Source organism: Mustela nigripes, chromosome 13 (assembly GCF_022355385.1).
Source record: "Mustela nigripes isolate SB6536 chromosome 13, MUSNIG.SB6536, whole genome shotgun sequence".
Classification (NCBI taxonomy): Eukaryota; Metazoa; Chordata; class Mammalia; order Carnivora; family Mustelidae; genus Mustela; species Mustela nigripes.
This window is the reverse complement of record NC_081569.1, coordinates 130,119,687-130,146,012: the sequence shown is the minus strand read 5'-3', so window position 1 is coordinate 130,146,012 and position 26,326 is coordinate 130,119,687. Positions and strand designations below refer to the sequence as shown.

Genomic DNA, 26,326 nt, shown 5'->3' with positions numbered 1-26,326 from the left:
GAGAGAGGAAGGGAAGCAGTCTCCCCACTGAGCAGAGAGCCCGATGCGGGGCTCGATCCCAGGACCCCGGGATCATGACCTGAGCTGAAGGCAGAGGCTTTAACCCACTGAGCCACCCAGGCGCCCCTCTCTGCCTACTTGTGATCGCTGTCAAATAAATAAATAAAATCTTAAAAAAAAAAAAATCCATGTTCTTCCCACACTTCATGTTGCCTTCCCACAAAAGGAATATCTGAAAGAATGGACTGCACAGAAGCCAAGAAAGACTAACAGAATGGGATGGACTCTTGGGGTCGGTGCAAGTCAGAGTGCTGAAGAGTCCTCTCAGGTGGGAAGCTGCACTGTTCAGCCTGCCAGTGTCCACCATGGAGGGGTCAGCAGGCACTCATGAGGGCGAGGCCCTGAGGCCGGCAATAACTACGTCATCTGCAAGGGGGAGGCAATATTTAGCCCTGAAGATTCCTAAAGGCCTCTTGTTCATGTAATACTTTTCCTGAATCAATTAAAAGAAAAGGCTTAAGGAAGGACTTCTTTAGAACCTTGAACACACACACATAGGGCAAAAGGTCTGGGAACTGATCAAATTTCAAAGTAATATGTAGTTACCAGTGTGGTGTCACTCTTCCTTTCTTCAGGATCTGTTCACCCACCAGATACTCACACATCCCCATCCCCCAGCTCCCAAAAGCGTAACAACAATTCTTAAGAGTAAAGAGGACGTTCAGAAAGACAGACTGCAGGAATAACAGATTTTCACAGTTCAAGCTGATCTAAAACCTCTAACTTAGGTTTAGCTCCTATGAATAAAGTTGTAGAAAATGTAGAACTTCTCCAAGGCATATTCGGATTTAAATATTAAAAAAAAAAAAAAAAAAAAAAAAGGCTTCCAGATTTGCTGACCACACTAGTTTATTTCTTAAAAAAAAAAAAAAAAGATTTTATTTTATTTTTTTCCCCTGCCCCTAACAAGATTAAGTAATCTCTACACCAAATGTGGGACTTGTACTTACAACCCCAAGATCAAGAATCTCATACACTCTATCATCGGAGCCAGTTAGGCGCCCCTAATTTAATCCATAAGGCAGAGAAAAGGCTTACAGGTTATTAGAAATGTTGAATGTAGATGAAACCAGTGGAGGACAGCAGGGCACGGCATCAAGAATACAGCTCTGAAGGGTCATTAAAGATGTCATCATCTCAACAAGTCAGGCAAGGACCAAGCCTAGGAAAAATCCACCTGGGGTACCTAGGTGCCTCAATCGGTTGAGCATACAAGTCTTGGTTTCAGCTCAGGTCATGATCTCAGGGCTGTGGGATCAAGCCCCGTGATGGACTCCACACTTAGTGGGGTGCCTACTTGGGATTCTCTCCCTCTCCCTGTCTCCCTGTGCCCCTCTGCTCCTGCACGTGTCTGTACTCTCTCAAATAGATAAGACAGATATATAGATTTAAAAAATGTTTAAATTACTAATTTAAGGACAGGAGCCTCTCTAGATAACACAAAAGCCTAGATTTAAGCCAGGAAAGTCTTATTAAGGTGCATCTGGCTGACTCAGCAGAGCGTGTGACTCTTGATCTAAGGGTTGTGGGTTTGAACCCCACACTGGCTATAGAGATCACTCAAAAATAAAAAATCTTTAAAAACAGAAAACTCTTGGGACGCCTGGGTGGCTCAGTTGGTTGAGCGGCTGCCTTCGGCTCAGGTCATGATCCCGGCATCCTGGGATCAAGTCCCACATCGGGCTCCTTGCTCAGCAGGGAGCCTGCTTCTCCCTCTGCCTCTGCCTGCCATTCTGTCTGCCTGTGCTCGCTCTCCCCCCACCCGATAAATAAATAAAATCTTAAAAAAAAAAAAAACAAAACAGAAAACTCTTATTAAGGCATTAGCAAAATCCTCCACTGAGCACTCCGCAAAATAAACTAAGAAGTGAGCCTTATTTTTCTGAAAGACTCTGGTACTCAGAAGGGGTAAAAACTGCTTAAACTGTCCCTTGCTACATCATACTGAGTAACTACGATTCTGGTAGAATCACCTGCTTTGGTGATCTGACATCTGAAAGAGGACATCTTTCTATGACATCTGAAAGAAAATGTATTAAAGATTCATCCTAGGGCAAAGCCTCAAATGCTTTAGGAGAGGTTGAAGGCAAAGGACCCATCACTGCCTACACCTTTTAATACCATGAAATTAACTCCCTGAAAGTGTGTGATAATGATCACAATTCCCTAAGGGCCTTCACATTTCCATACTCCCTATGACCTTCAGTAGACACAACTATATGACGGTTGTTTATCCAGATAATCTGGAAATCCAGGCAGGCAACATGACAGATTAACTTTCAGTTTAGGCTTTTAAGAACTGTTGGGCATTCTGAGATCCTAGAATTTTTCTGAAAATCAGTAGGTTTCCCATGTAGTTCATAACTTTGCAGCTTTTTAGGAGACAAATCACTCATCTGTGTGTGTATGTCTGTGTGACCCATGCCATTGATCTAAAAAAAAAAACATATACACTAACCTCAACGTAATTACATAAAATCAGCAGGTAACTAAAATTAAGAAATAGAAAACTGAGCCAAGCCCATGACTAGCTGGCAAAGTCTAAAAGGTTGAAATGATGGTTTTAAATTTCCTCTAATTAAAGTGTTCTAATTATAGATCACCTTAAAAGATCATCTGATTTCTCAAGAATTAAGAGATTCTATTTTTTTTTCTTAAATTTTACTAACGTACTTTGGTATTATGATAAATAACTGCCACTTTTACATCCTGTAACAGCACTTAAAAAAGTACTTACTTTTCTTTAAACATAAACACTTCTAATAATTATTATAAAGTTCTTAATTTAAAAAAAGGTAATATGAAATGATTAAAATTTGCTCACATGACATCAAGGAATGGGAAGTAATACAGATTTGTTCTAGATAACACCTTCTGAAAAGCAAACCAAAGTTCACAACTTAGTAAGTAGGGAAAAAGTGTTAATTGTATAAGCAGAGTAGCTGATGTCAAGAATATGTGAATACTCACACTGAAACTGTCAAGTAAGTGAAAATACAGGTCACTGGGAAAATAAACTCATTTCGAATTGGATTCTCTTAGACCATTCTAGGCCCCAGCCAGAAAACAGGTTCTTGAGCAGGTCCTGCTCCTAAAGCCTGCTCCCATTTCTTCTATGAAACAGTCAAGATAATACGCTGCCTACTTGAAAAGGATCTTTAAGAAGCTTAGGCCAAGGGCTCCTGGGTGGCTCAGTCAGTTAAGCATCTGCCTTTGGTTCAGGTGATGATCCTAAGTCCCACATCCGTCTCCCTGCTCAGTGAGGAGTTTCCATCTCCCTCTCCCCTGTTCATGCTCTCTCTCAAATAAATAAATAAAATCTTTTATTTTCTTTTTATTTATTTGACAGAGACAGGGAGAGAGGAAACACAAATGGGGGAGTGGGAGAGGAAGAAGCAGGCTCCCTGCTGATCAGGGAGCTCCGATACGGGATCTGACCACAGGACCCTTGATCATGACCTGTGCCTGAGTCACCCATGCACCCCTCAAATAAATAAAATCTTAAAAAAAAAAAAAAAAAACAAACAAGAAAAACCCACAAGAAAAAGCAGCAGCAGCAGCTTAGGCCCAAACACTAGGTAAATAAAGAAATCAGGATTAAAAGAATACAGAGTTCACCTGGAGGAAGAAACAAGTAAGTACACTATCAAGAACCTGAAATAAGCAAATGATATGTACACAATATATTTGGCTCTAAGTTTTCTGGAAGCCAACATTAAAAGACTACAATGAGAACCAAGCTGGTTACACATCATTTGTTTTCTGATGAAAGCTCACAAATTTATCTTCAGAGATAATTTTCCTGGAACTAGGCTAGACACGAAGAACAATGTATCGAGAAGGTCCTTGTAAAAGGACTGTACCCAATATCAGACTCTCCAAATAACCGTGGCCTTGCTAACAATACAAAGACAGTAGAATGAGTGTTTTCTGTGCTCCTCTACAATGATGTGCGTGACCTAATGCAGATGTGGGACCTGAAGGATCTAGACAAGAGCTCCAGTGCCCCGATTCTCTGCCCTTCAGCACCATCTCTCTCCCCATCCCACCTCCCTCCTTACTGCTCACAGAATCCAGACTTACTAAAGTTCCAAGAAGGCTGGGACTACTTTTGGCCACTTGCTGAATTTGCAAGTGTGTTAAAAAAAAAGGCGGGGGGCCGCCTGGGTGGCACATGGGTTAAGCCTCTGCCTTCAGCTCAGGTCATGATCTCAGGGTCCTGGGATCGAGCCCCGCATTGGGCTCTCTGCTCAGTAGGGAGCCTACTTCCTCCTCTCTCTCTGCCTGCCTCTCTGCCTACATGTAATCTCTGTCTGTCAAATAAATAAACAAAATCTTTTAAAAAAGGGGGGGGGGGTTAGGAAGAAAGGTCTTAAAAATACTATTATCTACCCAGATCTCAATTTCTAATACCATTCCCCAATAAAAGGAACCAGGGATTCTTGGAGAAATGGCTGATCCTAGAACTGGGGCAGAAAGTTACACAAGATGAGCCTGATGCATTTTGTAGTGCCAGAGATTAAGGATGCATTCAAAAACAAAACAAAGGGGTGCCTAGGTGGCTCAGTGGGTTAGGCCTCTGCCTTCAGCTTAGGTTATGATCTCATGGTCCTGGGATCGAGCCCCTCATCGGGCTCTCCTCAGCGGAGAGCCTGCTTCTCCCCTTCTCTCTGCCTGCCTCCTTGCCTACTTGTGATCTCTCTCTCTGTGGCAAATAAATGAATAAAAAGTTTAAACCAAAACAAAAAAAAACAGAATGAAGGTATGTCAAAGGGACACAGAGGCCAAACGAAGGAGCTCCCAATAGCCAAAGCTGAAAGAATCTGAGCAACAAAATGTAGTATTTGTCTGTAATCCAAAGTGTAAGTAGAAAATAGACATCCACAAGTCCATACTGATATAAAGGATTAAGACAGGAGAACAAATCTCCACACAGAAAATTCAAGTAATTTATGTAGAAAACAGCACTCTCAAGAAGACTGCAATTGAGCAAACCTCCTCACTCTCGAACTGTGGGCTGCACACGGTGATTTCCTTCCAGAGGGGACAAAAGTAACTTTCCAGTGGAAAAACCTAACCAACACTACCTCAGCCAGATGATCAAGGTCAACAGTAAAAATGATAAATCATGTTGACAGTATGCTCCCTTAATACGATGTAATGAAAATGGCACTTTACTTCTGCAGGCTTCTTCCCCAAAACCCATAATCCCAATTTTGTCATGAAGAAAACATCAGACAGGGGTGCCTGGGTGGCTCAGTGGGTTAAGCCTCTGCCTTCGGCTCAGGTCGTGATCTCAGGGTCCTGGGATCAAGCCCCACACTGGGCTCTCTGCTCAGCAGCTTCCCCCTCTCTCTGCCTGCCTCTCTGCCTCCTTGTGATCTCTCTCTCTCTTTCTGTCAAATAAATAAATAAATAAATAAAATCTTTTAAAAAAGAAAAAAAAGAAAACATCAGACAAATCCCAACAGACAGACATCCTACAAAATTACTTGACCAATATAAACTCAAAGGGTTGTCAAAAGCAAGAAAATCTGAGAAACTGCCATAATCTAGAGGAGTCCAAAGAGACATGACTAAATATATTATATCCTGGATGGGATCCTGGAACAGAAAAAAGGTCATTAAGTAAAACTAAGGAAATCTAAATAAATATGGACTTTAGTCAATAGTAATGTACCAATACTAGCTCATTCACTGTGACAAATATACCCAACTAAAGTAAAGATATTAACAGCAGGGAAAACTGGCTGTGGGGAATATGGCAGCTAGACCATCTTCAGTTTTTCTGCAAATCTAAAACTCCTGAAATTAAAAATTTGTTTAAAAAATACTATTCAGGGGCGCCTGGGTGGCTCAGTGGGTTAAGCTGCTGCCTTCGGCTCAGGTCATGATCTCAGGGTCCTGGGATCGACTCCACATCCGGCTCTCTGCTCAGCAGGGAGCCTGCTTCCCTTCCTCTCTCTCTGCCGGCCTGTCTGCCTACTTGTGATCTCTCTCTGTCAAATGAATAAACAAAATCTTAAAAAAAAAATGCTATTCAGAAAGATGAAATCAAATGCATATATACGCACATCTCTCCAGAGTCTCAAGAAATCTACTGCAAAAGTGCAGCCACTTTAGAAAATGGTGTGGAGATTTCTTAAGAAATTAAAAATAGAGCTACCCTAGGAGCCTGCAATTGCATGACCCTACAATTGCACCACTGGGTATTTACCCCAAAGATACAGATGTAGTGAAAAGAAGGGCCATCTGTACCCCAATGTTCACAGCTACAACGGCCACGGTCGCCAAACTGTGGAAAGAGCCAAGATGCCTTTCAACAGACAAATGGATGAAGAAGATATGGTATATATATACAATGGAATATTATATAGCCATCAGAAAGGATGAATACCCAACTTTCTATAAACATGGATGGGACAGGAGGAGATTATGCTGAAATAAGTCAAGCAGAGAGAGTCAATTATCATATGGTTTCACTTACTTGTGGAGCACAAGGAATAACACGGAGTTGGAGAGAAGTGAGTGGGGGAAAATGGAGGGGGAGACGAACCATGAGAGACTGTGGACTGTTGAGAAACAAACTGGGGGTTTTGGGGGAGGTCAGGGGTTGGGTGAGCCAGTGGTGGGTATTAAGGAGGGCATGTATTGCATGGAGCACTGGGTGTGGTGCATAAACAATGAATCCTGGAACACTAGAAAAATAAAATAAAATAAAATTACAAAAAAAAAAAGAAAGAGAAGAAATTTACAGCCTACTCAGAGCCAAGAAAGCATCAAGCAACTTTTTTTAAAATTACAGTGGTTTCTTAAAAAAAATATATTTATTTATTTATAGCACATGCAAGCAGCAGGAGGGACAAAGGGAGAGGGAGAGAGAGAATCTCCAGCAGACTCCACAGTGAGCAGAGCCCGATAATCCTATGACCCTGAGACCATGACCTGAACAAAAATTGAGTTGGATGCTTAAAAGACTGAGCCACCCAGGCACCCCGCATCAAATATTTTCACAAACTTTTTTGAGATATATACAAAGTTACTTCAGACAAAACCTATACTTATTCCTGTAAAATAACATATAATGCATGGGGAAAGTGGCAAGTCTGTCTTTGTACTGGCACAGGTCACACATTACTTTCACTCACTCAATCAGCTCCATACCCCACCAGTCCAAGAAAATGCTAGAAAATAAACAACAAACAAAACCACTTCATTTCCAAGGGGGCTACCACAGCAGCAGAGGTCAATCAGCTCACAGTTTTGGTGTAACTGGTGAAAATCTGAAGATGTAATTTCCTTCAAATAGGCTCCTCCTTGCACTCTGTCTTCCTCAGGTTTACAATCAGTCTGTGGTAGAACATCTGAGTATACAAAGTGTACATATTATTTTCAGGGTAACTATCGACCTCTGAAGCTCTGGAATGACTAACTCAGGTCCCTTGTAGCAGCCTGTACCCTGATAAAAATGAAACAGAAACACCTATCCTCTTCTCCCTTTGAGAGACAGCACAGCACAAGAGATTGAATGTTCTAGAGTCAGATCCCAGGTTTGTGTTCAAATCACAACTGTGTCACTTACTAGTTGTAAAGTTTTGGGCATATTCCTTATCAGGACAATCGCATACACTTTTTGAGGTTACTGTGAGGACTGAATTTAATACAGGTTAAAAGCACCTGGAATGGTGTCTGGCACATGGCAAGCACTCAGTAAGTGTTACTATTATCATCACGGCCATTGGCACTATTTTGATAACTGCTTGTTAGTAACAACTCAGAACTCCATAAACATTTAGGTCACTAACCATACTTCCAACCAAAAACTACATTAAATACACTATAATGACTAAAACCAGGGATGGTTAGAGCCAAATGGTTACCGCACAGAAACAGAAGACAGAAAGGTAAATTCTCAAGGAAGCAGGAGCAAGATTTAGAAACTGAAGGGATACAAAATGTCCAACCAAGCAGGTGTTCCATGACAACTTCTAGCTGCTAACAAGGGGTAGTAAGAAACACAGGAGGACCCCAGCATTTCCTGCATATGCTTTTTAACCTGATAAATAATAAACTACATGAAGGACCCAACACTGGAGGGGAGGGGGGGAGGGGAGAGTGTTACATGTGCATGATTAGGGGTGGTAGGCCTATATCCTTCTACTGGTAAAAAAGTTCACGGGTGAATCTTGAGCCATGGGGTCTATTACCCTAAGACATAAAAAATGAGAAAGAAGACCAAATCATTGAAGATGCTGTAGTTTTAGACTAGAAAAATGGTACAGCAGTCTCCCCATATCCTTGGTTTCGCTTTCTGTGGTTCCAGTCACCTGCAGTCCACTGTGGTATGGAAGCAGATGTGTTCAGAAGATCAGCAGTGGCCTAATACTACTTTACAATGTCTACATCATTCACCTCACTCCTTCTCATCACACAGACATTTCATCATCTCACATCATCACAAGAAAGGTAAGCTACCACATGTCACCACTGTTTTCTAACTTGAAGAACACAAGTAACTGATGACCTAGAAGCTATATATAATGGGCATAAAATTAATTTACCCTAATCTTTCAAACAACAGCAAGTACCAACCAAGTCTACCACTTGCATTCCTTAAAGCGAAGGATCACATGTATATTCTTCGCAGAACAAAGTCAAACTTAGGCTACAAGCAGCATTTAGCAACACTAAATTCTTTCCAATTTCTAACACAACACAGCACAGCACAGAAGTACTGCTGGAGGAGGCTTGTCAAAGTGATGAAACTTGGGGCACCTGGGTGGCTCAGTAGATTCAGCATCTGACTCTTGGTTTTGGCTCTGGTTTTGATCTCAGGGTCCTGAGACTGAGCTACGTCAGGATCCACACTCAATGGGGAGTCTGCCTGAGATTCTCTCTCTCCATCTGCCCCCCCTCTAAAATAAATGAATAAATAAAATCTGTCTTTTTTTTTGTTTTGAAGATTTTTAAATGCATTTATTTGTCAGAGAGAGAGAGAGCCCAAGCAGGGGGAGCGGCAGGCAGAGGGAGAAGCAGGCTTCCAGCTGAGCAAGGAGCCCAATGCGGGACTTGACCCCAAAACCCTGGGACCATGACCTGAGTGGAAAGCAGATACTTAACCAACTGAGCCACCCAGACATCCCAAAAAGGATCCTTTAAAAAAGGAAGAAGAAGTAGTGTTAAAAATTAGAAATGGAAAATTTCCAGCACTGGGTATGATAATGGATAGAAGCTCTCCTCCTGCTCCCATCAACATTTGCTATATTAACTCAACACAGGCAAAACGTCATGCTTGACTGGGTGAGGGGAGGAGGGGGAGTTGAGAGGAAGAAAGGAAGAAAGAGAGGGAGGAAGGGAGGGGAATGAGAACGAAAGACCAGTTGCTGCCCTAACAATACTACTGCGGGGGTGAAGCCAGATCAAATGTTTTTTTTCATACTGTTCCAAAGTTATTTACGGTAAAAACCTCCAGCGTGACCCTTTTAGGCACAAACAAAGCCTTGTTCTTTCTTAACAACTAGTCCCTTGATTTCCCACACGTTACGTTGAACAATGAGGTTGGGGGCACAGGATAAAGCAGATGACATCAACCTCCCTCAAGTAAGAGGCTTGTTTGGGAGTCCAGATTCTGGTCTGTGGCCAGCTAGCTGACTTCACAGAGGGCTCTACTGTCCAGACTGCCGGGCTGAGCATGCATATGGGGGCAATGGCTCAGATCAACTGCCAGTCAGCAATTCACGCGAGGACAGTAGAGAAGTAATTGTACTCTGCTAGATTACCTTCATAAATCTGTTCCATTTTCCTAGAAACTAGGCTCAGTCTTCAGAAGCCATCATAAAGACATGGCATAGCAATTTCAACTTCTAAGCAGCCCTTTTCTCTGCATCAGTTCAAAACAGAAGGCTGCAGACAACCATTCACCTAATAAGAGAGATTTAAATGAAGTAGCATACTGTTTAACTTTTACAGAGAAGGAAACACAAAGTCAGAAATCTTGTATATGATACAAAAATAAACTAGCTTTTAATACTATTAAATGCTAATGTATCAATTACCCTTCTGTATTAAACCACCTATTTATTGAACCGTTTCTAACCTAGGACAATAGTCACATCAAACGTCAATTTGAAAGATTCTTCCCAACAGAAAAAGATTAGCCCTTACTACAGATGTCAGTAATAAAATGAAGTAACTATTGTAAATAAAAGAATCTCAAAACTACAGCATATATATGCATATGTGTATACACACATGTGCACACACACAATGCTTCCACAGCTTTCAGTGGGCAAAAAAAAGTTAAAAGCCAATGGTTTCCCAGCTGCCAAGATGCACCTTGATAATTTTTAGGCTTAAACTGAGACATGCCTATGACTCAAGGCTGAGCTCTTCAAGTGATGTGTTTGGCTTTCTAGCAGCTAGTTGAGAGAGAGTGGCACACATCCAGTGAAAAATGACTGCATTTACCAAAATGAATTGTTTATTAGCAGTAGCACTCTTGGAAAACAACAGTGAAAAAAAGTCAGACTGATCAGACTATTTGGAAGAAGCCGAAAAAGCATAAATCATTTCAGTTATTACCATTAAGCTTTTCTTCCCTTTTGGATGATGATTAGGACAACTGCAGACAACTGCTTTTCTCTCTCTGTAATCTATTTCTAAAGTATAAATCGCCCTTAGGCAACAACCCAATTCATCCCCTAAAACTCATTCACCCTCCAATTTCCTCTATTAACAAGCATTCTAACTAATAAATGGTACTGGAGCTTATTAAACTATTACAGTATCATCTAGTCTTGATAAAAATATGGTTTTCAATTAAAAAATCAACAGAGTTGAGATTCTGAGTCCCTACAACAGATTTTTTATGGACCTGAACCAATGAAGAAAATTTATACATTCACTATAAATGATGAGTCAATGATGAGTCAGTACTTCCTGCTTCAATTTCGTGAGGCAGTCTTTTTTTTTTTTTTTTTTTTTTTTTTAAGATTTTATTTTTTTGTCAGAGAAAGCGAGCGAGAGCGAGCACAGGCAGACAGAGTGGAAGGCAGAGTCAGACGGAGAAGCAGGCTCCCTGCGGAGCAAGGAGCCCGATATGGGACTCGATCCCAGGACGCTGGGATCATGACCTGAGCCGAAAGCAGCTGCTTAACCAACTGAGCCACCCAGGCGTCCCCGTGAGGCAGTCTTTAAATCTGATACTACTTAGCCTCAGTTAGCCTCACTTTGTGAAAAGAACAGGGAAGGGTGATATGGGAAAAATTCAGTGCAAATGTCAACACAAAACACATTTTATAGGCCAGAAATCTTAGCAGTAGAGTCCCACCCATCATTTCAATCCATTTCTCTGTTCCAATAGCCCTGTTCAGAAAGGCCTTCCCTGACCACTCAAATACTTTTTACCCTTCAGTCACTCCCCACCTGCTACTATTTGATTCTTCTTTACTCTCCTTACTGCTACCTGCAATTGTGTGTATTTTTTGAACTTGCTGTCGTTCGTCAGTAGAACTCAAGGGCCTTGTCTGCTGTTCATCCCCATTTCCCCACTTAGGTCTGACATATACTAAACATTAAAATATTTATTGTATGAATAGGAGAATCACAAACAAAATCCACAGAAGTCTTCTCATTATAATATACTTTATCAAGTTACTGCAATGACATAAAACAGGGGAGTCAGATTAGCAATTCAATTTTCATTCAGTAGAGAAGAAACAAGAGTACCAGTATATACGACCCATCCCCTGAATAATAAAGAACCACCTCAATCATCCTTCCAACAATTCTATGAGATCTATCATCCTCATCTTACAGATCAGAGACCCAAGGAGAAGAGTTAATTCCCTCAAGACCATACACCCTTTTCTTTTTTTTTTTTTTAAGATTTTATTTATTTATTTATTTGACAGAGAGACATATCACAAGTAGGCAGAGAGGCAAGGCAGGCGGAGCGGGGGAAGCAGGCTCCCCACCAAGCAGAGAATCCGATGCATGGCTCGATCCCAGGACCCTGAGATATGACCTGAGCTGAAGGCAGAGGCTTTAACTCACTGAGCCACACTGAGCCACTCAGGCACCCCAAGACCGTACACTCTTTAAGTGGTGAAGCTGCTGAGATTTGAACTCAAATCTGTCTGACTCCAGATCCAGGTTCTTTCCACTCTACTTCTATTTAATACGACTAATATATTTAAATCAGTTGCACAACAATGAATACATAGTACATTAAATTTAAGACACAAAGATGAATGAGATATTAAAGACTTCACAAAGTAAGTGCCATACTACATCCAAAGTGCCATGTCAAACAGGTTATAATGGAAATACATTGGAGGGTGAACAGGCAAATGCCAGTACATATTAAGAGAACACTGTATTCAAGGAACTGCACAGGGTTCAGTATGGTGAGAGTTAGGAGTGGGAGAAAAGAAGTGAAGAGGAAGAAAGAGGAGAAAAAAAATTAAGAGATAAGGGCAGGACACTGCTAATTCATTTGTTCATTAACCCTTTATGTGAAGTCCTACTATGTACTATGTGCCAGGCACTGTAATAGGCATTCAGTGATGAGACATAGTCTCTGATCAACTACATTCACAAAAATCCTTATGAGAGAGCCTGCCTCATTCAGAGCAACAACGAAACATCAAGCCCAGCTGCCCAGGTTTTGCACTTCAGAAAGCCTCGCCCCTCTTTTTTTTTTTTTTAAAGATTTTTATTTATTCATTCAACACAGAGAGAGAGAGATCACAAGTAGGCAGAGAGGCAGGCAGAGAGAGAGAGGAGGAAGCAGGCTCCCCACTGTGCAGAGCCCGATGGGGGGTTCAATCCCAGGACCCTGAGATCACGACCTGAGCTGAAGGCAGAGGCCCAACACACCGGCCACCCAGGCGCACCCCCCGCCCCCCGCCCACCCTTAACCTTAACTCAAATGCTGCCTGAACCAACAGTCACAATGACCCAAGAGAAGACATCAATAGGCTGTAAGAAACCTAGAATGTGGCCTGGCATATAAAAAGAGTTAAACCAATCAGATTCTCTCACTCAAGAGGTGTACTTCAGAAGCAGAAATGATGCACAAAGAGAATCCTTGAGCAGAGTTTGGAACATGAGTGGTCAAAAGTTAAGAGAAGGTGAAGCGATGCTATGAAAAAAGGTTGCAAACTATGATGAGGAACTGGATCAAGCCCACAAAAGTGTTCTGTGGCCTGCACACAATATTAAATTTTGTTAAATGACACCCAGCTTGTGTTCTTTAAAATACTATTCCCCACAGAATGGACCTGAACTCCTTGAAGCAGTAACTGCATCCAGGTCAGAGGCTGGAAAAACAAAAGATGGGCCTATGATACCTTGTTCCACAAAACAGGGAAGCTATCAAAATCTAATGGGGCTGTTGTCAAAAGGATACGAGAGTCAAAGGGACACCTGAGTATAAAGAAACAATGCAACTGATAAAAACAGTAACTCTAAAAACAGAAATGATAACAAAAAACGGTTTCAGTGTAATACTTAAAATAAAATAAAACAAAATAAAATAAAGACCTGGGGCTCAGACAGTTGACTGTCCAACTCTTGATGTCATGATCTCAGGATCTGGAGATCATGCCATGTGCGGCGTTTTGTGCTCACTGGAGAGTCTGCTGCTCTCCCTCTGCCCTTGTCCCTGTTTGCTCTCCAACATAAATTAAGTAAATCTTAAAACAAACAAAAAACACCTTCTTCCAACTACATTGGAAATGACAAGGGCAACAAAAACTGTCAATAAGGAATGAATTCTGTGTTTATCCTATAAATTTTAGGGTAACCAAATGGTCTTAAAAACTGATGAATTCCTGTGGTGCCTGAGTGGCTGAGTCCCTAGGCATCTGCTTTTGGTTTGGGTCATGGTCCTGAGTTCCTGGGATCAAAACCTGCATCGGGCTCCCTGCTCAGCAGGAGGCCTGCTTCTCCCTCTCCCACTCCCCCTGCTTGTGTTCCTTCTCTCACTGTGTGTGTCTCTCTCTCCCTCAAATAAATAAATAAAATCTTAAAAAAAGGATTGATGAATTCTTGGGGAGTCTGGGTAGCTCAGTAGATTGAGCATCTGACTCTTCATTTTGGCTCAGGTCATGATCTTGGGTCCTGGGATCAAGACCTGTGTCAGGCTCCATGCTTAGCCAGGTGTCTGCTTGGGGTTCTCTCTCCCTCTCTCTGCTTGTCCTATACACGTGCTCGCTCTCACTCTCAATAAATAAATCCTTTTAAAAAAACTGATGAATTCTTTAAGAATAATTCCAGCTAACAGGTGTCTGGGTGGCTCAGTTGATTAAGTATTTGCCTTCGTTCAGCTCAGGTCATGATCTCCAGGTCCTGGGATTGAGCCTCAATCCCTGCTCAGTGGGGAGTCTGCTTCTTCCTGTCTCCACCCATCAAGTGTGTGCTCTCTCTCAAATAAACAAATAAAATCCTTAGAAAGGAAAAAAAATAATTCCAACTAATAAATATGGAAGGAATAACAAAATTAGAAAAATCATTGTTACACAACCTTAATGAAACAATAAATTCTCACAGCAGTTATCAATGGACCGATAAGTAAAAGATTGAGAAGCTTTACAAGGGAGGCTCTGAGCTGTTACCACCTTGGTAGGTAGTAGAATAATATCCACCTCCCCAAAGATGTCCACATCCTAATCCTTAGAACCTGTGAATGTTGTATTACATGGCAAAAGAGGTTTTGCAAGAGTGATTAGAGGCTGAGTTAAGGAGATTATCACAGGGTGCTTATACCGGAAAGAGAGGCAGAAGAGAGAGGGAGGGGAGAGAAAGAGAAAAAGATTTAGAGATACTAATTACAGGCTTTCAGGATGCAGGAAGGGGTCACCAACTAAAGAATGCACGTGGTCTCTAGACACTGGAAAAGGCAAGGAAACAGATTCTCCCCTAGAGTCTTCAGAAACAACACTGCCTTGCTGACACCTTGATTTTGGACTTCTGACTTCCAGAACTATAATATATATACTTCTTGTTTTATGTTACTGAGTTTGTCATAATTTGTTACAGCAGCAGTAGGCTACTACTACACACGTGAACCCACTGATCAATCTTAGCACTAAGAGGCATGAAAAGTACCGTCCTCTGCCACGATACCACATACTCTCACCCAAAAGATAAACCTGAATCTAATTACATCTTTATGGCTGATTCCGTTTACAGGAAATATGGGGAAGTGTTGAAATGATACCTCAAGGAAGTAAATAGACATATCCACAACACAGGACATTCTTTAAAGACAACTGACTCTAACAATACAACTGCAAGAATAAAAAAAAGGAAGGAGGGCGAGTGAATTGCTCTAAATTGGGAGAGACCTGAGAGATACAACAAATTAATTTAAAAATGTATTTCTGAGACAAGTGGAGAAACCTGAATATGAATTGAGTGTACTATCAGCATTACTGTTAGTTTTGCAAGGTGTGGTTATAGCCACATTAACACTGTGATTATGTTCATATTTTTAAAGAGATTCATGCTGAAGTATGCAAGATTGAAATACCATGCTATCTGGGACTTAGTTTAGAACAATTCAGCATAAAATGTGAAGGGAGAGGCAGTTTCGATGAAAAAAGTGTGGCAACATCCTGATAATTACTAAATCTGGGTACTGCACTTACAATAGTGGGCTGACCATACTCTTTTCTACAAAGCTGCAAACAAACCAGGGTCGCCGGGATGGCTCAGTCAGTAGAGCATGCGACCCTTGATCTCAAGGTTTTGAGTTGAAGCCCCACATTGGCAAGGCACCCTACTTTAAAAAAAAAAAAAAAGAAGGAAAGAAAAGAAAAAAAAATTTGCAAACAAACCAATGCCAAAGCTAATCTGAATTAGTGATATTTAAAAATCAGGAGCTTTCAGGGCACCTGGGTGGCTCAGTGGGTTAAGCAGGCCTTCAGCTCAGGTCATGATCTCAGGGTCCTGGCATGGAGCCCCGCATCGGGCTCTCTGCTCAGCAGAGAGCCTGCTTCCCCCCCTCTCTCTGCCTGCCTCTCTGCCTGCTTGTGATCTCTCTGTCAAATAAATAAATAAAATCTTTTTTAAAAAAATCAGGAGCTTTCACATCAAAATCTGGATTTCTGACTTTGTATGAAAAATTAAACATGCCAGTAAGGCCTACATCAAGAGATTAGTACTGGTTACTCCAAATTAACTATTACTACTGCTCCCAGTTATCCCCCATTTATCGTTGCTGGTTTTAAACATGCCTGGCCAAATTCATTAATTTAGATGGACTACTTGGCATTTGGGTTTAGGACCCCAGGAGTAGTTCAATTAAGCTGGCTAGAAGCAAGAGAACAGAGCAGACATGGGGACGGCAAATGAGTGATAGCAAAATGCTAGTGTGTAGATGTACAGATTCCTGCTACTGAGGTCTCCCCAACAACCCTGGAGACAGATGTAATTCCTATGAAGCCACAAAGCAACATTATCCTGTATAAGTGCTCACTAGTAGCAAGGCCATATGCCTGATATTCTGGAAAATATGAACATGAAAATAATTCCTTCCCCCAGGATACTAACAGTTAAATAAGATAGATAAAGCAAAATAGCTACAACAGAAGATGGAGAGCGACAAAGCTTCAGATACAGATCACAGGGAGTACTACAGAGCATGCTGGGAAATTTAAACTTTATCAGATGAGCAACAGTGAGCCACTGAAGGGTTTCAAATTAGAAATACAAACCAGGGGCACCTGGGTGGCTCAGTGGGTTAAAGCCTCTGCCTTCGACTCAGGTCATGATCCCAGGGTCCTGGGATCTAGCCCCGCATCAGGCTCTCTGGTCAGCAGGGAGCCTGCTTCCCCCTTTCTCTCTGCCTGCCTCTCTGCCTACTTGTGTTCTCTGTCAAATCAATCAATCAATCAATCTTGAAAAAAAAAAAAAAAGAAATACAAATCAGAGGGGCAACACTGGAGATGAGAGTAATGTCTGCCTCATTGCTCAAATTCTCTTATTCTATGCACTGTATCCTTCCAGGAGCTGGCAGCAAAACGTTGTATTTAAGTCTCTAAAATTATACAATCACAGCTTTCTTGGCCAGACAGAAGTTTGGTACCTGAAGAGAATAAAACAAAGGGTCACTGAGTAACGCCCCTAAAAACAGTTTATATCTCCCAAATAAAGTATAAATAAATTGCATTTATTACCACTACTGGGTTCCAACACCTTAAACAAAAATAACAGTCTTATTACATCCAAAGCTCTACTAAAAACGAAAATGTTTCTTCCTATTTAAAGACCCCTTTTGTTAAACAAAACAAAACGCTTATTGCGAGTAAATAAAGCACAATTAAATCTTGACTAAAATCATATTAATGTTTCAAAGATCGGGCTGGTGATCCTAATAGCAAAACAGGACCAAACTGGCATTATAATAGTAGATATCACCATCCAAGAGTATTGCTGAAATTTACATAAAAATTGGCCAAATCCAGACTCTGGGGTACCAAGAAATAAGTATTAGACTGAGACCATTTTGCGATCGACTCTAAACAAGCACAGGAATCACAAATAAGGAGAGTCTAAGACTGCAGTACTTTTCTTTCCCCTTACTTAACTCCCAAACTAAGAATTCCAGCTCTGACATCATCTCTCTGAGCCTGTTTGCTCACGTGTAATATGAGGCCAAGGGTACCCACTTCATAGGGCAGAGTACGAACTAAATGGTATCGCGTATAAAGGGGCACAGAACCTGACACACAGCCACCACTCAATAAAATCAGGGTTTTTAATTCACAGTAAGCTTCAGTGTCTCCACGATTTTCCTGCAGATATTGGTCTGTCTGAAGATACCCACAAATACTCAACGCCCAGAGACTTCTTTGGAGAAACAAGTCACAGTTCAAGATACTTAAGACCGAAACTCGTACAGGACCCGGACCACGACCCAAAGTTGAGGCCGCCGCAGCGCAGCTGTCACCACATCCGCCAAGGCCTCGCGGTCCTTCCAAGGGTTCCCTGGCATTGGCGCCCGGCCCCGCCCCGCGAACGCCAACCAGCGGGGTGAGGGGGCGGTGTCGACAGTGCACCCTTCGTGCTTCGGGGAGGCCAGGCCGCGCTCGAGGCCTCCGCCCGCCGGCTCCTGTCCCCATCCCCAGCCTCCCCTCGTCGACGCCTACGGTCTTCCCTCCCCGCGCCGCCCACTGCCGCACCTTGAGGTGGGTACGCAGGCCGCCAGCGCCCCCAGACTGGTCGGTGATCTCGTACGCGCCCGTCACCAGCAGGTCCTTGTGGATCTCCTCGCGGAGGCACTTGCGGGAGTTAACGGGCAGATGGAAGGAAATGGCGAACACCGAGCTGGGGCCAAGCAGGAGTAAGAGCAGCAGTGCTAACGGGCAAGAGCCACGCTGAGCTGGTGGGCCGGACAAACCCGACATGGTGCCGGAGACTGCTCACTGCCTCGGGCCTCTACCGCGCCGGAACCGGGAGGGCCCACGTGATTCACCTCTGACCTAATGCCGTGGGCGCCATTTTGGAGACTGGCAAATAGACGAGGACCGCAGGATAAGTCTTTTGAAAGGGAAGAAAGGATACGACACCACGTAGTATCCACAAGTCAATGTGGTTAAGTAAGATTTCCCAGCTGTCGACTGCACAAGTTTCATTTTTGTTGAGCTTAGCGACTGCTCAGTCTGCCATAACAAGTATGGGCAGCCCTGGAAGTAATTCTCCTTTAGCTTCCGGAAGTAGTAACCGCGAGTTTTAAAGTCGGCGCTACCATAGCAACCATGCCCCAATAGGAAGCAGCCACAAGGCCTTCGTAGGGCCCACCCACCGGCCGCCGAGACGCTCCCGGCGGAGGCGGATGTGCAGTCCAAGCACCTTGCAGCCTCCGTGACGGCTGGGACGTGAAGCACTTAAGAAGAAAAAAGTTTAAGAGGCTGAGCGGAAAGACTCCAATTTGGCTATTAGGCCAGCGGCCAGTATCTCAGATTAGGTGTACGGGTTACGTGTTGGATGTGAGCTGGGTGGCATCCTGAATGCACTTGAACAGAGTATTTGGATTGGAGTAACGGCTTTCTGAACGTGCATCTGATTTAGTAAACCTTAGGTGCCTACTATGTTAGGTAACATTCAAACTAAAGTTGGATTTTTTTTTTTTTTTTAAGATTTTACTTTTAAATAATCTCTAGGTCCAAGGTGGGGCTCGAATCCACAACTCTCAGATCAAAGGTTGCATGCTCCACCCACTGACCTAGCCAGGCGCCCCAGTATTTTGTATTTAAATTGAATAAAACAGTGTTTTAGTTCAGCCTAAGAGATGGAGCTGGTGCGGTTTACCGGAGAAGCCCTGTCAAGTGTTTGTGTGTTTTAAATGCATAAACACCTAAGGGATCAAATAGGCCAGTCTGTAGTAAGTAAATTTACATGATAGTCACTCACGTGTTTCTTTAATAATATTGAGTACCTACTATGTGCTGGACACTATATTATGTATAAATACTAACATGTATTGATTTAACAAATCACTATTGCTATCAAATATTTGGGGCTGAAGAAAATAGGAAGATGAAAGAAGACTACAATATAGATTGTGTACAACAGCCTATGTTTAGAATCATCTGCTTTGATGAGTGTTCATTGAGCATCTACAGAAATACCCAAAAGATGGACTGTCTGCTTTCAGTATTTAATAACTCCTTTCAGTCCTTCTGGTTCTTCTGGAACTGAAGTCCCACAAGCAAAACAAGAACAAACATAAAGGAGCTATAAAGCATTTTAAAATTTGACAAATACCATATAATATTATTTTATGAGGTGTCCGGTTAAGAACATTTAGTTTGATTATTTTATCCCTCATCTAAGATAAGATTGCTAGTCTACGCAGTACATTCTGATAATTTGCATTGGCCTTTTCCCTGCCTGGCCAGGGGATCAGTACCAAGGAGTTATCTACTCCATTAAACTCTCAGTCCTTAGGCTCTGCTGACCATCAGCCAAAGATTTGCATCCCATAAAATCCTGAGGGTGCGTGTGTGTGTTTGTGTGTGTTTGTGTGTGTGTGTGTGTTTTAATTTCTATCTTACATTTATATAATAGCTTATATGTTTTTAAATATCTTCACCTAATTATCTCACTTGACATTTTCAAACACCATAGGCTAGACAAGTCTATTCATTTTACAGAAGGGAAACTGAACTGAGGTCCTCAGAGACCAAAATCCCATTGTTTAAAAGTGGCAAAGTCATTCTGAGGGCCCGAACCTTCTTTTCAGTAGGCACTATTATTATTATACAGATGAAGAAACCGAGACTTAGAGAAATTGATTCTAAGTAGCAGCCCACATGTACTTTCTTGTCCTGATTCTCACGTATCCTGCCTCCACCTACTTCCTGTTCCCGTTCCCTCCTTTGTATTTTTGTCCATAACACTCATCACTGTTTTATACAGTATACATTTTATTTATTTGTCGTGTTTATTAATCTGTGCCCTTAGCTAGGTTGTCTGTTTTGTGAGAGGCAGAACTTTTTGTCTATTTTGTCCACTGCTTTATCTTCTGAATCTAAAATAGGGCCTAGTCTACAATAAATATTGGCTCAGTAACTGCAAGATTAATTCCTTAGCTCCTAGCAAAAGGCCTAACAGCAAACTCCTTCCATTATTCCTTAGCTGTTTTCATACAAATTTATTTAATCCATAACGGATCTAAAGTGTAGGTATGATTTCAGTTTTGCCAACAAAATGGTTTTTTTTTTTTAATTGAAAAATGTGTTACTGTTTTCGGATAAGAACACAGGAAAAAAACCCAAAACCATTCTCCCCTTTATTCTGTGCACCTAGAAGGCTGAGTAGATACTTCTGGGGAGCCCAAACTTTAAATTTTGTATCTTCTGCATTGAAGGAGGCGCTATTTTATACCTTTTGTGGGGGGAGAAGAGAGCAAATGGAAAGTGTCTCACAACCAGAAAAAATGCTGCTTCTTAGCCTCACAGTCTCTGCCATCCCATCAGCCTGAAATGTACCTAGCCAGACCCAGGCTCTCAAGATTCCCAAGATCCTGGAGGTGAACAGATGTCACCAGGACACACTCTTCACCTAGACTATCCCTTCCCTACAGGTTTCTCAGCCTTTCACGGATATGAGAGGGAGCAGCTCCTTTTTTTAAAAATCTGCCTTTGTAATAAACTTGCTGGGCCATTCTGTGCTCAGAAGCCCTTGGAAGCACTTCTGCCTTCTGCCTTTTCCTTTAACCGCCTCCTTTAACTGGCCTCATCCTCTAGTGTGGCTTGAGCACCCTCCCACACCCGACTCCAATGCAGAAGCAGTCAAGAATTCCTAACTCTGTGTCCCTGCCCACTCGTGTGTACAGCCCTGCTCACAGTGTGTATTTAAACAGCTAAAACAAGATGGGTTCTGTGCAGATACAAAAGACCCTTTTGGAGAGCAATTTGGCAATATTTGTCATGTGTCACACTCTTTGACCCAGAGAGTGATTTCAAGGAGTACTATGGGTCCTCTAATTTCTGCAGTCCCCCTGGACCTGTTCCTGGAACCTTTGTGCTGCACTTGGGAGTGAGCTCATCCAGCCTCATGAGTTTAAAAGCATCCATAAGCCGATAACTCTCAAATGTGGATCTCCAGCCCTGACCTCTCCTCTAAACTCCAGAGTATGTATCAGGCTCCCTACTTGACATCTCCAAACTGGATGACTAATAGGCAACTCATACTTAACTCTTAATTTCCCCCTCCCCCACCAAATCTGTTTCTTCCCCATCTCAGTAAATGGCACCACCTTCTACTTCTTCACTGAGGCCGTCCGTGTTTCCTCTTTCTCTTACCATCTCCGTACATAGAGGCAATTCATCAGCATGTCCTACCCGTCCTGTGTCCTAAATATATGCCAATCAGTTTCTACTTCTCTCTAAGTCAAGATTTGGCAAGCTGCTGCCCAGCTGGACAGGCCAAATCCAGCATGCAAACTCCTGTTCTTGTATCACCCAAGAAACTATGTGGCTCACAAAATCTAGAATGTTTACTATGTGATCCTTTACTGAAAGTTTGCTTCTCTCACCTAAGTGAGAAAACAGTCTCCCTGCTGTTGTCTCTGTCTCTGTCCTTGCTTGCACTATGCTCCTTAATACACTTGTAATGATTTTTTTAAATGTACATCAGATCAATCAGAATACAGCCTATATACCTTATCACAGCCCAAAAGGCCACTGTGGTCTGGCTCCTTCCTACCTTTCTAATCTTGTTTTAACCAGTGATCACTCCCTCTCACCACCCAACCATTCACTCTCCTATCTATAGTCACAGGGCACCAGGGCCTTTGCACTTACTGTCTAATTGGAACGCTCTCTCCCAAATATTGTCCCATGGACTCCAGACTCTGCAGGCTGCTCTTCATCATTCAGGTTCCAACTCCAATGTCTCTTCCTAAAGAGCCCACCCTGCATGAGTAACACTTTCCCTGCGTTATTTTCTGTCCCACGATCTAGTTTTATTATCTATATAGCACTCGTTGATATTTAAAAGTACCTTGATATTTCTTTTTCTTTTTTAAAAAAATATTTCATTTATTTATTTGACACACAGAGCAGAGTGAGAGGGAGAAACAGGCCCCCCACTGAGCAGGGAACCTAATGTGGGACTCAATCCCAGGACCCTGAGACCATGACCTGAGCTGAAGGCAGCCGCTCAATGACTGAGCTACCCAGGCACCCTTGATATTACTTTTCTTATTTATTCTCACCCAGCCCTACTAGCATTTTAGCTCTGAGAAAGCCAGGTCTTTGTTTTGTGCCTGATACATCCCTAGGACAGGTACAATACCCTGTAACTACTAAGTGCTCCATAAATATTTGGGGAATGAATCAGAATACAACATAAAGCATTTAGCACATCAACATAGAGCAGTTGCTCAATAAATACTAGTTCCTCTATCTAGTATTTTAATTGCCATTTTTCATATGGAGAAGCTGAGGTTTAAAACTGTTAAGTGACTGGCTTCAAGCCATACAGTGAGTCAGTGTTCGAGTCGAGAATAGAAATGAAAGTTCTTAACTGCACCCCAATTTTCAGACATCGTTGTGATTACTTTTGATAAAAAACGGCACTTTTTATTGTGTTCCCACACTACTGAGTAGATTCTTTTTTTCTATCCTCATTTATATTCATAATATAACTTTTATGCTTAAGTGAATTTAAGTCTTCCAGAATATCTGTGATGTTGTCAATAGTTGGTGTGAAACCGGTAGCATCCATTAGCATCACCCCTCGATTCACTTACTTGGGAAGAAAAAAAAAAAAAAAGACTTATCTTCCTCTCCAGATTCCCATGGTGCTAAAGTTTTATGTTCCTAGGTGGGAAACAAGAACTGCTCACCAGTTCTTCATAAAAATTAATGTCTTTCCTCACTGTTGTCCATACAACATGTCAAGATAAACTATCGGGACCCTGCTCTATATGTTACAGCCTGTAAATCCTGATTACCAGGATCAACATTCTAGTAATATATAGTAATATATATGAGCTGAGAGCACCCAAAAGTCTGGATTTAACAACAAAAAAAATTATTAGGAGGAATTTTAGGGATGATGCAAGTAAAGGATATAAAATGTATCCCAAAAGAACAAGTTTCAGAAAGCTTAAGAGCCATCACATGAACCATCAACACTACCCATATGCCTTGAGAGTAAACAGAAGTTGAAAAGACCAACTTCGGGAGTTGAAGATGGGAGGCATCTCCTCTGCCCCATAAGCACTGTTTGTTTATGGAGAACACCAGTCCTAGAGCCCCGTGCAGAGAGGTGACGTCCTGGAAATCTCAAGGAAGGTATGAGATGAAGAGAAATCCACTGAGTTAGTTGTAGTGGAAGAACCAAGGGACAAAAAAGAAGAGCTGTGAAGGTGGGACTCTAGCAGAGAAGGAAGTAGGGTCAGGGAGGTAAGATGGGAACTGCAGGGGCCCTTACTTACCTTATGTCTATGGCCACTCATGCTACAAAGAAGAAAAAAAGTATTGGGAAAGAAAGAAGAAATGGGAAAATTACTCAGTGCTTTGTCAAGTAGCCCCAGAGTTGAAACTCTCCAAAGGAGGATTAACAGAGAACCAAATGCATCTACCCCAAAACATTAGCTACACTCTGCGTCTAGACACAGCCATGCCTGAAGCTTGTCCATATGCAGATCCTCAGAGGCCTTGGGATTACTTCAAAAGTACTCTAAGACCTTAAAGCTGGGTAACCTGGAGCATAAGACTACACTGTTTCCAGTCTTCTCTCTTGATTCTGAGAACATTTCGGGTTAATGTATTTTCTTTGATAGGCTACTAAGCAGGCAACATCTGATGTCCACCACCACTAGTTGTCTCTGAAATCTACCAAAACTCATTCTTCTTCAACCAAACCTCCATATTGTGAGAGACACAGGCCATATGGATGGGACAAGAGCACCGGCTGCAGGAACCTTGATAATGCCTATATGACTTCTCATTACTACTTCGCTTGAATTGCCTTTGCACCCCGAAGTCACCTGAGCAGCTCTTTAAGAACTGCCAATGCCTAGGACCCACCTAGAACCCATCCACACCACGGAAAACAAGAGTTATCTGGGTATAATTCCTAGGAATAGCATATTTCAGTGGTTCCCTGATGGTCCTGCCCACTGAAATCATCTGGGGTATTTGAAAAGTGTTGATGCCAGACTCCCACCCTCAGATGTCAATGGTATGGGGTGTCCCCTGGGCATCAGGTTTTTTAAAAACCTCCTTGGGTTAAGGTGGAGTATTAGTTTTCAACCCTAATGTTCCACCTTAACCCTTATTAACCCCATTCCTATTTTTAACACCTAACCTTTCAATGCCTTTTATTTTTTTTAAGATTTTATTTATTTATTTGACAGCCAGAGATCACAAATAGGCAAAGAGGCAGGCAGAGAGAGAGAGGAGGAAGCAGGCTCCCTGCTGAGCAGAAAGCCCGATGCGGGGCTCGATCCCAGGACCCTGAGATCATGACCCAAGCCGAAGGCAGTGGCTTAACCCACTGAGCCACCCAGGCGCCCCATCAATGCCTTTTAAGTAGTGTGCTCTCAATAAATATTTCTTGGCTTGATTTCTCCTGCTGAGGCCCTGCTGTCCTTTCTCCTAGAACACAGCACAAAATCAGCCCTCTGGTAAGTAGAGTACCTGGAACACCAGCTTGGGGACAAGGCTTATTCCTTGGGTGGCCACGTTCTACCAGCTCAACTGCTACAGAGAGAAAGGAATGAGAAGCAAGGGCTTCAGATGAGGAGGAAGCTCTCCACGGGCACACGAGGGAATCTTTTTCTTCTCCCTTGCAGAAAGTCATTGTGGCACGTGGACAAGGAAGTATTAATAACTTTTCTAAAGAGATACTTCTCCAAGATTTGGTGTTTCACAGACCACAGCCAGTGCTCTCAGTCCTACAGATGGCCAACTTCTGCATTTCAGATAGCAGCTTCCAAAGATAGCTCAACTTGCATCCCTAAAGCAGAAGACTCAGCTACGGGGAAGGGAACCATCAGAATATCTAAGCCAGAGGTCAGGCACCACCACCCACATGTTGGTCAAGGGCAAGAAGACTGACCACCGAGCAAATTCGTTGCAGATAATCGAGTCTTTTAGAGTGAAATTCAAGTAACAACATTACAGCATTATAATAACCAGGGCTTTGTGGCAAGCCCACATGGACACCATGGACTGAACATCCCATAGGAGATGTATGTTCTAGACAGGGGTCCTGGCCCTGCCCTGCCACCACTTACTGGGGGACCTTGGGCTGGAAACTATGCTTTCTAAGTGTGACTTCCCCCTTTGTAAAATGAGAAGCCAGAAGACTAAGACTTTCTTTGACTTTCACAAGCCTTCATCCAAGGAGAAATGGAGAAGTCACAAGCTGGCAAAGGTGAAGCCACCAAGTCCCTAATGGGTGTGCTCCATCAATTTCCTTTAGGGCCTTGTGCCCTGGCTGGGGTTCCAGCAAACACAGCTGAGAAGTCCACAGGCTGTGGCTTCCATAGCTCAGTGTCTAATCACAAAGACCTCCCTGGGGTGAATGCTGTGGGTAGGATACAAGTGTGTATTAGTTTCCAAGAGCTGCCATAACAAATCACCATAAACTGGATCGTGAAAACAACACAAATGTATTGTGTCACAGTCTGGAGGCCAGAGGTCCGAGATCAAGGTGTCAGCAGGGAGGTACTCCATCTGAAGACTCTAGAGAATTCTCCCTCTCCTTTTCTGGTTTCTGGTGGCTCCAAGCATTCCTT

The 26,326-nt window shown here is 42.5% G+C and overlaps 1 protein-coding gene across 1 annotated transcript in view; it reads right to left on the bottom strand.

The window, feature by feature from the left end:
* Positions 1-18,549, bottom strand: part of TMED10 (transmembrane p24 trafficking protein 10) — a 40,720-nt gene extending 22,171 nt beyond the window's left edge. Inside the window, exon 1 of the mRNA XM_059373714.1 lies at positions 18,249-18,549. Coding sequence (XP_059229697.1) covers positions 18,249-18,473 — 225 coding nt within the window. The 5' untranslated portion in view covers positions 18,474-18,549. The remainder of the gene's footprint in view (positions 1-18,248) is intronic.
* Positions 18,550-26,326: the final 7,777 nt, after the last annotated feature.